This window comes from Lontra canadensis, unplaced genomic scaffold (assembly GCF_010015895.1).
Source record: "Lontra canadensis isolate GAN:19392208 unplaced genomic scaffold, GSC_riverotter_1.0 scaffold106, whole genome shotgun sequence".
NCBI classification, from domain to species: Eukaryota; Metazoa; Chordata; class Mammalia; order Carnivora; family Mustelidae; genus Lontra; species Lontra canadensis.
The window spans coordinates 377,357-392,891 of NW_022631100.1; the positions used below are offsets into that span (position 1 = coordinate 377,357).

At 50.2% G+C, this 15,535-nt stretch overlaps 1 protein-coding gene across 3 annotated transcripts in view; it reads right to left on the reverse strand.

The window, feature by feature from the left end:
• The window catches only part of SUSD4 (sushi domain containing 4), an 83,768-nt gene that overhangs the window by 20,188 nt on the left and 48,045 nt on the right, over nt 1-15,535 (reverse strand). For all 3 annotated transcript variants that reach the window (XM_032838789.1, XM_032838788.1, XM_032838790.1), the window contains 2 exons: nt 11,174-11,347; nt 7,666-7,854 (listed from right to left, as the gene is read on the reverse strand). In XM_032838789.1, the coding sequence (XP_032694680.1) occupies nt 7,666-7,854; nt 11,174-11,347 (363 nt within the window). The remainder of the gene's footprint in view (nt 1-7,665; nt 7,855-11,173; nt 11,348-15,535) is intronic.

Here is a 15,535-nt window from a genome sequence, read left to right on the forward strand (position 1 = left end):
GAGAGCACACACACATGTGCGCACAAGCGGGGGGGCAGCAGGCAGGAGGAAAAGCAGGTTCCTTGCTGAGCAGGGAGCCCGATGCAGGGACTCGATCTAAGACAGACACTTAACCGACTGAGCCACCCAGGCATCCACTCCTCTCTGATCTTTATTATTTCCTTCCTTCTATTAACACTGGATATTTGTTTCTTTTCTAGTTCTTTGTGCTGTGATGCTAAACTGTTGAGATGCTCCTTGAGGTAGGCCTGTATTGTCTTGAAATTCCCGCTTAGAACCCCTTTTTGCCATGTCCTGTGGATTTCACCATGGCACATCTCCATTTTCTTTGGCCATATGTTTATTTCTCCTATGACCCAGCACTTGTTCAGTCATATATTGTTAACTCCACATATCTGTACTTTTTCCAGATTTCTTCTTGTCCTTGATTTCTAGTTTCCTACCTTTCTGTTCAGAAAAGATGCTTGATAGGGTTTCGGTCTTCCTGTGTTCACTAAAGTTGTTCTGTGGCCCAACACGTGACCTGCCCTGGGCAGCATGCCACGTGTCCTTGAGAAGAATGAGTATCCTGCTATGTTTGGATGGAATAGTCTGCACATACCTGTTAAATCCATCTGGCTTAATGGGTCAGTTGAGACTGATGTTTCCTGATTGACTTTTTGTCCTTTCCTTACAACCACCCATTGACGTAAATGGGATGTTAAAGCCCCTTGCTATTATTGTATCAGCTGGATCAACTTCTCCCCTTGGATCTTTTAATGTTTCTTTACATATTTAGGTGCTCCTGTGTTGGGTACAAACACATTTATAAATGCTCCCTCTTCTTGCTGAATTGGCACCTTTATCATTCTGTAGTATGGTAGTCAAGTATATTTCACTGTCCTTTGTTACAGTCTTTGTCTCCAAGTCTCTGATAGAAATGTTGCTACCCCAGTTTTCTCACTCACTTCCACGTGCATGGGATGACTTCTTCCGCCCTTCCCTTTCAGTTCCAGTCCTGACTTCTGAAGGGAGTCCTCTGTAGGCAGCAGAGACGTGAGTTTCCTCCTTTAATCTATTAACCCACTCCCTGGCTTTTGTTTGGAGAATTTAGTCCATTTACATTTAAGGTACTTACTGATAGGTGTGTACTTACTGCTATTTTGTGGTTTTTTGGCTGTTGTTTCTCTCTGTTCCTTTCTTCTCTTTCTCTCTTCTCTTATGGTTTGAGAACTTTCACAAATGTTATGTTCAGATCTCACTCTCTTTTGTCTATTTACTATACATTTTTGCTTTGTGGTCACTGTCAGGTTCACGTACACGTACCTATATTTACCTCAGTGCATTTTAAGTTCATAGCAACATAAATTTGAATGCATTCCAGAACAGGACGTTTTTATGTTGTCACCTTTTGTGTCATTTTATTTTATGTATCTGCTAACTAACTAATATAGTTTCAGTTAATTTTGTTACTTTTGTCTTTTAACTTTCAAAGTAGCTTTATAAGTGATTAAGCCCCTACCTTTACTATATATTTATTCAAGTGAGGTTTTTAGTTTCATATTTTTTTGTTATTAATTAATGCCATTTCTTTTCAGTTTAATCATTTCTTGTAAGGCCAGTTTAGTAGGGATGAATTCCTTTAGCTTTTGTTTGTCTAGAAAACTGTTCATCTCCCCTTTCATTCTGAATGACAACCTTACAGGATACAGTATTCTTGGTTGGACATTTTCTCCCTTCAGCACTTAGAATATGTCCTGCCACTCCCTTCTGCCTTGCAAAGTTTCTGAGAAATCTGCTGATAGTCTATGGGTTTCCCTAGCACGTAATAAGCTGTTTCTCTCTTGCTGCTTTTAAGATTCTCTCTTTACCCTTTGACATTTTAATTATAATGTGTCTTCATGTGGGAGCTCTTTCGATTTATCTAATTTGGCACTCCCTGGGTTTCTTGAATGTGGACGTCTTTTTCCTTCTCAGATGAAGGAAATTTGGGGCTGCAAATTTTTTTTCTGCAAGTAATTTTTCTCCCCCTCCTTCTCCTTCTGGGATGCTTATAATGTAGATGTTATTCCATGTGATGTTCCAGAGATCCCTTATGTTATCTACATTTGTAAAGCCTCTTTTTTCTTTTCGCTGCACTGTCTGGGTGAGTTCCACTGCTTCTATGTCTTCTGTTCTTCTGTTCATCAGCTGTTGAGCCCCTCTAGTATATTTCTCAGTTCAGTTCTTGTATTCTTGAGCTCTGTGACTTCTGTTTGGTACTTTCTTGTTTTCTGTCTCTTTGTTAAAGTTCTCACTGTGTTCATCCATTCTTCTCCTGAGTTTGGTGAGTATCTTTATGACCATTACTTTGAATTCTTTGTCAGAAGGATTACTTAGCCCTATATCACTAAGGTCTTTTTCTTGGGTCTTATCTTGATTTTTCATCTGAAACACATTTCTCTGTGTCCTAGTTTGCTTGACTCTCTGTGTTTGTTTTTATGGGTAGGTGAAACAGCTACCTCTCTCCATCTTGGAGTGACATTTGGAGGTGATGAAACTTCTTTGTCACCCTGCCCTAGCTCTTGGCTGTCTCTCAAACCTCTGTGATTTTTTAAACTGCCTGATCTATTCTTGATAAGTCTCCCCATCGAAGGTATGCCAAGACCTGTCAATAGGAATCTCACTTAGCACATTGCTTTTGGCTGACTGGTAGCCAGACCCTCAGGCAGCAGCTTTTAAAGTCTGCAAATATATACAGTCCTACGGGCCACAATTGTAACCCTTGCTGGTCTCTAGACCAGGAGATGTGGGGGTCCCCTTGTTGACATGGCAAATCTTGATCCTTTCTAGATTTCATTCCATCTTTTTCCATAGATATCTACCAAAAGAAGGACTTCTAGTTAAAGGATCTAGTTCTCTAACTTAACAGTAGGAAACCCAAGAATCTTTAATTGGGGGGGGGCAGTCACAATCAAGGATTCCAAGTTCCATGTTTGAGCTTCAACCATAGGCCTTCCCAGTGTTTGCCACCCCCCTCAAAGATGTACTCATGGGACCTCTGCTGGCAACCTGAACCAGGAATGCCGGTCAGCAGATCCCCACCACTCTGAGCTACTTCCAGGCCATTCAAAAACCTGAATGTGAGGAGAATGTTCTGGATACTTAAGGCTTTTGGATGATTCTTCCCCACGCAGGGAAGAACTCTGGGCAGTTAGTGCCTCTTCCTTGACAGCCCCAGGGTGCATGCTAGTCCCCGTGTAAGTACTGTTGCACAGGTCTTTCACTGACTTATTTGTATACCCCTCAATATCATCCGTGTTCCTACCCTCAACCACTGGGCTGGCATCCTCACACACACAGAGGCATTCCGCCTAGGCCAACGAGCCCTACCGAGCTTCAAAATGCATAGCCCTCCATAGGAGTGAGATGCTCAGACTCCTCTTCCTCCAAAGCTCAAGCCAAGAGAGAAAACTTACTTCTGTTCTGTCTCCAGGAGAAAGAAACAAAACCCCGGCAAATCCCCAGGTAGAAATTTTCCTTTTACAGTTGTGATACCACCTGCAGGAACTGTCACTCCACCCCTCCCAAATGCACAGACACTCATGTGCCCCTTGGTAAAGGTAGCTGCGTGCCAAACAAGTAATGTTGGGAATGGCGCTGGGCCCTGGATCAGGGGACTTATCACCTGCTTCTTCCCATTAGAGTATAAATTCTTTGGAATAACAAATTACTTCTGGTATTTTCTTTGTCATTCCCCAGTGCCCACTCTGGTGCTGCCCTGTGCCTAGCAGATGTTCAAGACACACCACTGACAACATAAACTGAGTCCTAGCACTTGTAAATATGAAAATGCCCACATTCATTGTTACGGGTCAGGAGTTTCTTTGTTTTTCTAAAGATGTCTTGGATTGTGTGTGTGTGTGTGTGTGAGAGAGAGAGAGAGAGAGAGAGAGACAGAAAGGGATGAAGGCAGAATGGACGATGCACAGGGATGACAACCCCTGAGGCCGCAGTGAGCCAGGCTGGCACATGGGGACGGGTGGAGCTCCGGCCAAGTACATTTATACGCACGCATCTATTTCTGAAGGATGGACCAACAACCTGGTTCAAGACCTCATGATTTCTGTTGCTTTATCCACTGCCCCCAGCTCAACTGCAGGGAACACAGGCTCCAGGGGCATCTACTCTCAGTACAAGCGCACAGACATCAGAAAACACAACCCGTACCTTTGAAGAAGATGCCAGAGCTTTTCCTTCCAAAGCATAAACTCCTTCACAAAGCGAGGCATCCATTCTGGGCTTGCTGACATGTGAGTGGGGCGGCCTGACACCAGTGCCAGAGAGGCCTGATCTCAGAAGATGCCCCATGGCCCACTGAGGACAGGAGGCCCCACGTGGCAGAAAGAGCCACCACAGCTAAAGAGATGGAGGGTCCAGACACGTGATGTCACCCTTGAGGTGTCCATCCGGGCCTGCGAGAGGAGACACAAGCCCGGCCAGTCTCTGCACCATGATGGGGACATGGGGTGCCAGAGGGGCAGTGAGCGGCTCCTGTCCACCACACATCCCCTGCAGTGGAGAGCTTCACAGGGTCAGCAGCCAGTCTAGAAAGACGAACCCCTTCCTATGTGTTAGTGCTTCCAAATTGTTTGACTCTGCAAGAAAAGGTTATAAAAACATCACACTGCTTGCCCACGAGGCTGCAAAGTGATCAGAACAAGCTAGTTAGGTGATGTACCCTGACGATAACACGCGCGAGCTCTGACAGGACAGGGACCCATGTCGGGGTCCCAGTGCACCCGTTTCCCAGCTATGTCATTTGCTGAGTTTCTGGAACTTTACAAGCCCGGGCTGGCCCATCTGTGAAGTGGGTCAAAACCAGCGCCTGCCTCACAAGGCGCTAAGTGGCTTGCCGCATCAAACCTGTGGCCACATGCTAAGCTCTCAGAACCAATGGCATCACTGGTGCTGCTGAGCACTTCCTCCTGACACGTGGGATTCACCTTCCACACGAGCACCAGAACACCCTGGGCAATCCCGAGTGTGCACAAAAGTGTGGGTACTGGGCTCACATGGCCACGCCCAGGTTCTCACTTATTTATTTAATGTGCCTCTGCACAGAATTCCGAGCAGAATGATAACGGTGGCCCTGGAGGGAACACCCAGCATGTGCCACATGCCTCCCTAAATGTGTGATGTTCATGCTGGATTCTCACGGTGTCAGGAGGCATGATGACCATCTGCCCCATGCGACAGGTGAGGGAACAGGGCTGAGAGAGCTAAGTGATGCACCCCACAGCAAAGCCATCATGTGGCAACCCACTATGTGAGCCCGGCCAGTTAGACGTCAGTCCACGCTCTTGCTCAACACTGCACACTGCCTCCCAACCCACTTGGGGACCCCGTCTCCTGGTTGTTGGTGGGTGTGGAGAAGGCTTGGGGTAGGGACCATAGCCGACGCACTGGTGGGTCCCAGGGAGCCCCAAAACGGAAGAGAAACACTTCCCTGGCACAGCCAACCAGACCCAGGCGCTGAGGGGTCAGATCACCCCTACGTTTAAAAGCCCCTGAAGGCTCCATGCTTCCCAGCACCATGCAGTGGATTTCCCTGGGACATCAAGAAAAATCAGACTGTGTGCTAAGAAAGATGGGAAACTGAAGGGGGAACCAGGTGACAGAGGCAAGGGGCAGAGTCCCTGGGGATGGGTCACTGACAACAGATGCCCCGTGACAGCATGACCCCTCCTTTCAAAGACCACGTATGACTCCAGTAAGGCTGAAGAAACAGCAACATCTGATGCATCTGGATAATCTTCCATGAATCCTTGCCTGGTACCCCGACCCATCGTTCAACTCGGCCCCGTTTCTATCAAGTCTCGAAACATGAAAATCCTTCAGTCAGCGCTGTGCCTCTTGGTTCTGAATCCCAGTTTTGGCATATTTGCCCAGTTAGCAGTTCAAGGTCCCACGAGTGCTTCCACCAGATACTTTACAGGGAGAGCAGACATGCGAAGATTATTCAACACATACATATGTACGCGCACGTGTGTACACATGTGTACACATGCGCATGTACATGTGCACGTGTATGCACACACACATGCACGCAGCCATACATGCGCACACGCACACACACCAAAACCTCAGGAGAAAGGCCACTGTGGCCTTTGGGGCAGCGGTCACCCATGGCCATAGCCCTTGCTGGCGGAGGAAGGGGCTGTGCTCCAGCTCTGTGTTCCAACCTTAGCTACCAGCTGCTAACACTAGGGTCTGTTTTATTTGCTCCCTTCAGATCCTCCAGACTCCACAGAAACAGCTCTCAAAGTTTCAAAATGAAGCTTATCGGAAGGTAACCAATTGAAAAACATTTAAACCAAACTTGTCAAGATCTTGAAACAGGCATCTCCAACTGATAGAATCGTAACCATGACACCGTCCACCCAATCTAGTTCTGGCTTTTTAAGCAGCGAGACACACCCCCAGGCCCAAAGGAGCCCCTTTCCTTATGTCCCAGGCTCACCTCTACCTGCCTGCACTTCTGGACATGGGGGACACCCCATCCCTGCAGGTGAGGGTCCCCAGATTTAACAGGTGAAAGTACTGGGTGCTCAGTTATGTTTGAATTGAGAATTTAACAAATGAGTTAAGTCCCATGAAATATTGAGAGCATGCTCAAATTAAGAAATGATTTGTCATTTATCTGAAATTCAGCTTTTACCAGGCATACCGTGTCTTACCTGCCACATGCACTGGAGGCCCAACCCCAGGGACCTGGGATGGGTGGGGGCCGGACTCATGAGGGCATGCCTGCTGCTGTCCCAGGGGCCCCCACCTGCCCTTCTCCCAGCACTGCTTTAGGATGCCCCCCTGGTCTCTTTTGGCGGTCAGCACTCCACATAACCCATGGTCCAGTGGCATCTTCTCTGCTGCATGCACACCCTTGAAAGAATGTTATGTGATCGTGTCTTGTTTCCAGGAAAAGCTCCAGGGGGCTCCTAACTGGAGCCTGCTTTTGTTTTCCTCTTCCCCTTCATAGACCCGTCCTGCACACTGTGCTCAGAGGCCAACACGCAAATCAGTGTGTGTACTTCAGTCATAATTTCAAGACCCACATGAAATTGAGAGCTGAACCAGTATGCCCACCTTTGCTAGCAGGAGACCCCTCAGACCCGGGCCTGCTGCTGTCCCTGGATGCCCTGTCCCCTCACTACTGCGAACCACTGCTCAGGGTAATGACACACATTCGAGGAGAACAGGAAGAAAGGAGCCCTCAGCTCCAGGCTTCCCAGCATGTGCCAGCCACGGCTCGAGCCAAGCCATAAAATGTACAGGAATAGGGAGAAGCATGGACAACACAATAAAGCAAGGGAAAAATGAACGACGCCATAATACAGTCTGTTTTCATTTCGTGCAGAGAAAATTAATTTTTTAGGACATTTCACTTAACTTGGCAATATTTTATGGTTTAACCTCTGATGCCTGAAGCTCCTCTCTTTCATCCCCTTAAGCCTCAAAGCGGGGAAGCCCGTTTTACGACAAGCTGTAGGTCCTGCTTCTTGGGGGATGACCAGCCTCACAGCCCAGCTGAGGGCTGTGTGCACTCAAGGAACGGGAGTTGCGCTGACCAGGGTTCCCAGCTCGTCACCTCCCGCAGGAGCACCCGCTGTAACTGTGAGTTGTCCTCCCGAAGAGTGGACACATTACCTTCCAGAGCAAGGCACCGGGGTGGGCTGGTCGACCAGATGAGGCTGTGTAGGCACTCGAGGTGCTCGGCCCCCTCCAACTTGTACCCAGGGAAGCAGTGGTAGGAGATGACCGTCCCCACGGGGAAGGAGGTCTGCAACTCGGAGATGTTCGCGTAGCCATTGGAAGAGGCAAGAGGTCTCAGGCAGCCTGTGGCGAGGAAAAGAGGAGGGACGGTCGCACTTGGTCCCCTCTGCACCAACGAGACCCGCAAAACCCTGGCCCCCTGCCCGCCTCCAAGGGCTCTTCAGCCAGACGCCCGTACCCACTTTCCTGTTCGATTCATGTTGCAGAATTTGGCGTCACGCTTGCAAACCACACAGAGAGGCCCAGGGGAGGAGGGAGGAAGTGAAGAGGGGTGCAGCTGGGATCAGGGAGCCCCAGACACACCTCAGAATCACCCGGGAACCTTTAAGCAACACCATCCTGGCTGCGAGCCCTAGGTCTATGCACAGCCAGGGCACCCCGACTTTTTAAAATCTCCCCAGGTGATGCTTACATGCTCTTGGGGGTGAGAAGCACTGAGGTGCTGTGCAGCAAACATACACCCCAACTGTTTCAACAATGGGGACACCTGGGGGCTCTGAGGAGTCAAGTCCCCTGCTTGGACTGTGAGGCAGGGGCCTGCAGACCCTGTGTGATGCCACATGAAGATCGATTTGCATTTTAGGTGCACTTGACATGGTTCTCAGCCTTGAGAACTACCCAGAAAAAGGGCGTCTCAAAACACACCCCGCTGGGCCCTCCCGCGGAGCTCCTGGTCTGGGTCTGCGCAGAGCCCGAGGACATGCACGGCAGGCATGGGGCTGGGCGCCGCGAGCCCCCACGGTACACCCAGAATTCTCCATGCTGTCTGTGTCCCCACACTTCTGCTTCTGCCAAATGGAAGCTGCTTTTCCGTGTCGAAACCCGAGCTGCCTGGGGAACATTCCCAGCAGCACAGAATCCCGTTCTGTGTGGCCCCCGCTGCGATCCTGGCATTTCCTGTTGGTGTCAGTGGTCTCACTAGAGGAAATAATGACCCTGCAGAGCTGGGGCTCTTCCCGCGGAGAACTAATTGTGTGTGAAGTAAATAACGTATAATGGAAATCCCGACTCTCCCTTCCAGTCACCGAGCATGGATCACAGCATGGCAGCAGATGTCTGAGCTCTGCTCCCGAGCTGGCTTGCTTTGACATTCTGAGCCTTGAACGGCTTCATGCTCCGCCGACTGCCCTGGTCAGTGAACTGGTACATGGGATCTACGTTTTGGCGTGAGACCAGGGGGAGGCCAGGGCAGCCCTGGCATGCAGAACTTAGGGAAACGCTCCCTTTGGGGCTGACAGTGTCCCGTGCCACAGAGATCCACAGACCTACTACCACCCAGGCCACATCTGAGACATGTGGCCACGTCCTTTCTCCACAGCCTGGAAGGATTTACCAGTTGAGCTGAACATGAACTGTGTTCACAGGAAAAGTGAAATGTCAGGGAGGAGGGGGAGATTGGGACTCAGAAATAAACAGAATCCGTAACTGAGAAAAGTAAGATAAGCATGTCAACATGAACAATTGACAGTATCAGAGTCCCTAAGTGCCGTTCAAATGAGCTGGCACAAGGGACAGTGCCCATGGCTCCTCCCAAGAAGGAGTGTCATTCCTGGCCACTCCCACGGAGAAGCCGGAGTCCCCTGAATATAAAACGGGCAGACCCACAGTGAACAGCAGGCACGTCTGGACACTGCTCTCCAAAATACAAAGTCCCCAAGGAAAACATGGCCTTGGAACATGCCCACCTGCTTCCCTGCCCGAAAAGAAGCCAGAAGGGGTTGTAACTCCAGTAGTAAACCAGGGAAAGAGAGACATGCTCCTTGGCTGGGGACAGCCCATCCCAAGCATGGCAGCAGACACCAGGCTTTGACACAATAGCTTGGTGCAATCTCTATTTCACTTCCAGACCATGGCGAGCCGGCATGTCAGGCTCTCTCCCCTGGATCTGGAGGTGCAAAGAAAAGCCACAGGACGAGACGTCATGTTAAGGGCCAGTCATGCTTCCCCTGGCGCTCTGAGGTGTCAAGCCATCTAAGGCCGCCAAACCCCTCACGCCCATGCCGTGCTGGGCAGTCACTGCTCGGGTGGCCAGGCCCACACCTGCCTCTGCATGGAGATGAGGTCAGGGCGCAGACCAGGGGACATGCCCTGATGGAGGGTGGTGTGGGTGACGGTGCTATCCGAGGAAGGGCACCTTCCAAGAGTAGCCAGCCGGCTCTGGGCGACGCTCTGAGATGCGAGCGCAGGGTGGTGGATGGAGGGGCCTGGTGAGTGAGCCGGAGGCCACCCCTGAGCCTGTGATGAGGACGCCACCCTCGGGCATTTCTTAAATAATAGGGACCAAAAGAACTCATAAATAGGTGCACAGTATTTGCAAGACCTAAGAGGAAGAAGCCTCTAGAAAGGGCAGGAGAACAGGGGGCAGGGGGGGATGCGGGATTCATGAAGGCAGAGGGGACTGGCATCCAAGGGAGTGCTCTTGGCCCCGGGAAGGAAAGGGACCAGTGGTTGGTAACGTTCACGTGAACATTCAGCCCAACCTCAGATCACACGACAACTCTCCACAGCCTCTCCAGAAGTGCCCCCAGAGCACATATATCCCTGGAAATGTCATCTGTGCAGGTCACGTGGCACAGGGAGTTTCAGCAGAGAAGCGCACAAGGGGGTGGCCTGGCTGCCCTTGGTCCTCCCGATCCATAGCCTTTGTTTCTGCAAAGGGCCATGACTCTTAAGCCCTCACAGAAGGAAATAATTCATTTCCGACCCCAGGGCACGCAGAGTAATAGCAGAGCCTGCCAGTCATGACCTCAAGCCCAGCGCTAGCATTCGTCTCGACCAGAACACACCAAGGCTCCGGCGCAAACAAGCCTGCTCCCCGAAGAATGAATTATGCACTGGCTTTCAAGTCACACGTCAGAAAAATAAAATCAGAATTAATGTGCACGCGAGGACTTATTTTCACAAACAGGGTCCTCCATGTTGGCCCGGGCAAATGTTAAAAAGGCAAGAGGATTCTTATTTACTGTGTAGTTCGGATAAAATCTGAATTTGATTATTTTTCTGCTCCTCATGCATTGTAAAAATGGATAACGTTAAGAAAAAATAGCCTCTGTAAAGATTCGCCTTTAATCTACCCTCACCACCTCTGAAATAAGTATAAACGTTCTGCTGTTTTCATTAAAAATGCCATAGTTCATCATCGTGTTCACAGCCCCGTTACAAAATGCCTATTTCTTAAAAGACTTTTGGTTCTCGGTGTGAAGGAGAAGTCAACATTCTCAAGAACAAGGGCTCTGCTGGTCTGGGCTCTCACGGTGGGCATGTGGGGCTGGTGGGGACCGCAGGGAGGGTGTGGGGACGCCAAGGCCAGAGCCGGTGGGCTCTGCTTCCCTCCACGTCCCAGTGGAGAGACAACGCACGTGCTCCCAGCCTGCGCCCCTACCTTGACAGAGCGGCAGGTTGTCCCACGTCCCGTCATCACGGCACAGAGAAACCATGTTGTACAGATCAGGGTAGCGAATCTTGAATCCCTCGTGACAGGTGACGATCAGCTTGTCTCCGTGTCTGTATGTCCTGTTATGAATCTCAGCATCGTCGATTTGAGGGATACGGCAATCTGCAAAGGTGTAAAAAGGACACGTTATTTTTTTAAATTTCAGCCTGTTGTGCTTCCCAGCTTGGCACAAAGCTCTTATTTTCAGACCCGGCCTCAGGCTTCCCTGTGATAAGAGGCCCTGGCACACTGACAGCTAGCCCCCGGTCTGGAGGGGCCTGAGGACAAGATGTCCCAATCCGGCCATGAAAGGAGCTTCACTTCCAGCCTGGAACCCTTCACACCACGCAGGGGAGCCTCAGGCGATTTTGGAAATAAGAGAGGAAGGACGGAGCTGGGGGCTTACAATGACCCACTACGTGGTCCCACCCAGCCCACCGCCTCTGCCTCGGGGCAGAAGAAGAGCCTTGCAGAAAAAAGAAGAAAAAAAAGGCCTTGCAGAACAGTGGGGGACAAGCTGGGGCCGCACCTGCTGGCACCTCCCTTCAACCCGATCCGCTCCACGAGGGTAATAACATGGCAGAACATGCAACGGCCAGCACCATGCAGGCCCCCACAGGTAGGTGACCTGCCTCCTGGAAGCAGGTTGGAGCAGAATACAGACTCGGAAGGGGAGGCAGCCAGCCCAGCATCAGGGGCGCAGGAATAGGGAGTCCACACAGAAGATGATTAAGAGATAAAATACAGTGGATAAATTATAACCCTCCACTTCGAACACGGTCTCCTCTCAATTCAGCGTGTGTCGCCGCATAACCTTGTGCAGCCAGCCCGGAGGCGTACAGAGGGGTTGTGCTCCAAGCTTCGCAAGTTTTAAAAATGAAGCAAAATCCAAGAACAGCGTTTTGACAATCACAGAAACTTTCTCCAGGAGTTTCTCAATGCTCTAAGACTGGGTTTCTCAGCCACTCCCGAAAGCCTTCTGGATCAGCCATATGGTTGGAATGGTCTCAGTGGGAGACTTGACCATGAACTGTTGGCTCTGAGGCCTGAGCCCGGGAGTCCTGAAGCTGTGGAGGGAAGGGACACCAGCAGCCCACGGCTGGGAACACAGGTGGCTTTAAAAAGCACATCCCGGGAGTTTTGATGTCGGGTTGGGGCTGGGTTTACAGGGACCAATGAAGAATCTGACAACAGACTCTAGAAAACAGAATGTCAGCAATGGGCCAGGCTGGGGCTGAAGGGAGAGCCCAGGGATGCAGCCATCTGCTGCCTTCCCGGGGTCATTCAAAGTCAAGGCTTGGGTGAGGCATCTGCCTTCATCTCCAGATTAGCTGGAGAACAGGGACTGCGCCCTTGCATTCTCCCACATGCCCTCGGCACTCCGGGACTCCGCACGTGGCTGGCAAAGAAGAAATGTTGAGGAAGTGTGGCTGTGGAGCCCCGGGACAACCCCCGTCATCCCTCTGTCTGCAAATTTCAACAGGATGCGTCCTTGATGGAAAACTGTTGTGGTTCTAGTTCGTCCTCTCATTTTTGAGCTTCAAACTGTAGAAAGGGGTTTCCAAGCTCTCACGTTTAACCAATAATTTTTCTACCAGAATAGACAAATTCCCCCAAAGTCAATGCCAGAATGACCCCGACTGGAGTCACAAGGCAAGTGACATCTTGGCACCACTGCTGCCTTCTTAATGGAAACGGGGAATCATGTTTCTCAGTAGTGCGAACGCAGGCATTACTCACAGCAAATAAAAACACCTTTATCCAGGCGCCCCTCTGTAAAACCCCAGCTGCTAACTGACCCCTTGGTGCTGATTTACGCAACAAAGCCACCGTTCCCCAGACTGGCTTCCGACTTCTCTTGGAGCTGACCCAGGTCCTTAGCAGACAGCCAGCATCAGGGAGTAAAGCCAGTGGACAGAAGGGACCCTGGGGCCCGTGGGTGCGTGGCCGCTGGCTGAGCAGAGGCAGCAGTCACTCACATGGAGTGCCCTGAACTCCTGACCAAACGCCTGTGTCCACAGCCAGGAGCTGGGGGCTGCCACGGGGCACATGGCTCAAGGATCCCAGGGCACTACGGCCTCCCAAGTTCTGCTCATGATGGAGTCACCATGGGGACTGGCTGCTACGGAACAGAGACACACACTGACCAGGGAGCTGGGAGCAGGCACCGGAGCTACGGCCAGGAGGCCAGGAGGGCTATGGCCCAGATAAAGGACAGAACCAAACAGACCAGCTATAGCTTCACAGAAGTCGGCCCCCCGGAGCTGGGCTAAGATCCTACCCTTGGCGTCTGGCGCCTGACCCCCCACCAGAGGAGGGGAGATTGGAAGACGAGCCTGGCCCAGCCCGCCATCCTTAGCCGGACGTGACTATGTACTTCATGCCTATGGAAACAGATAAGCCAGGATCTTTAGTGCCCCAAAACGAATACATATAATCTTCATCAGTTCTGAAGTTTCAAACAGAAATAAGAGAAATTTTCTACAGTATGAGTGCATCCCGTCAGCTGAAAGAATGTTTAAAAGCTGCTCCAAAAATGCCGTTACCAAGGATGACAGATACGGCTCCATCAGTATCTGACTCTGGCAGGAGTGGGGATGTGATCAAACCCTACATAGACAGACACAAGCGGGCACTTTGGGGATACAACAGAGAGGTTGCAAAGCTTCCACTTTGAGACATCCTTTCTCCCCAGACCACTGCATCGCTGCATCTGAGTCCTGCTCGTGTAATAGGAGATTTAATAGAAACAAGTCAAAGAGGGGATATTAAGGCAATATTACACAAATTATTCGATGACATTAGTTAGCACAGAGCAGGGTCCTAAGGAGCAGAAAAGGCAAAGTTCTAAGAATACATATCACAACCAATATTTACTGGCCTTTTTAAATGCCAGTTATATGTGAACATGAATCTGATTCCTTCAAGTGCCAACTTCTGACACCCATTCTCCCTAAAAAGTGCTTCCAGACACATGACTACGTAATCCACCCTGGAGACACAGCATTCATATCCACACAGGAAAGGTGCTGGAAGTCTCGCTGTAAAGGATGGTGTTGGATTTTGTTTACACCTGCATTTATAACGCCCGGTATTCATCCATCCAACCATCCGTCCGTCCATTGGTGACTCGCTGAGCACCCAGCCGCAGGTGCTGGGCACGGAGAGTTAGGAATCGTACCCTCTCTGCATGGAGAAGGCCACTAACAGGTTAGCAAATCCGCAAGCTAGAGACTAACATGCAGTGATTGCCGCTCGCATGAGGAGAAACAGGTGCTGAGGTCACAGGGACCTACCAGGGGCCCCTGGAATCCAGGTGCATGGGACAGGCACCCTGAGGAGATAATGTTTATGATGCAGGGCCACATGGCAAGGTGGCCTCATCGAGCAGGTCTGGGAGAAGGCAGCTTCAGGCAGAGGGAGGGCAGGCACAAAAGCCAGGAGAACACGAGTGTCCTTAAAAACACACAGGAGGGGGACACCTGGCTGGTTCAGTTGGTGAAACCTGCCTCCAGCCCAAGTCATGATCTCAGGGTCCTGGGATCAAGTCCCGCATCGGGCTCCCGGCTCAGCACGGTGTCATTCTCCCTCTGCTCCCCTCCCTCTGCTCCTGCGTGCGTTCTCTCTGACCTATAAATAATAAATAAAATCTTTAAAACACACACACACACAGGAGGGTCCATGTGTCTGAGATACAGTGAGCAAGGGGAGATGAAGGCCTTATAAGTTGGGGCACACTTCATTAGGTAGTTAGGACAGGGCTGTAAAGAGGTTGTCTTTTAGATAAGCTCTCTGTTTCCCAGGATGATAAAACAATAGAAGGCCTTTGTCTCTGGGCAATATTCTCGGAGCCTGCGTGTTCTGCTTATCCTGATATGTTCCTGAGCCTGTCTGGGTTTTAAATGCTGAGTATCTTGGGACAAAGGATTTTTCAGGGAAGTCGATCTACAAAACCAAATAAACTTTTCATTACTGAAACCTTATGGAAACCACAGCCTGCATGGGCTATGCATAGCAGAAAATATTCATTTATTTCTAAAATCCTTTACAAAATTTGTTTTGATTTTCAAGAGAAAGCTTGTGTAACCTGCAAGACTGCAAAGTTAAAGAGGAAAAACCACACACCTGTCTCAATAAATATAGAGAAGCATTCTGGATCACATGACACAGACTCCTAACTGCAACACAGGGAGCCGCCTTCCCTACACAGCATCTACCCGAGTCCCACAGCACCCATTCTGAATGGTGACACTGACCATTGTTAACTGAAGTATAGTTGATCAACCACATCCTCTTGCTTTTAGGCGTAAC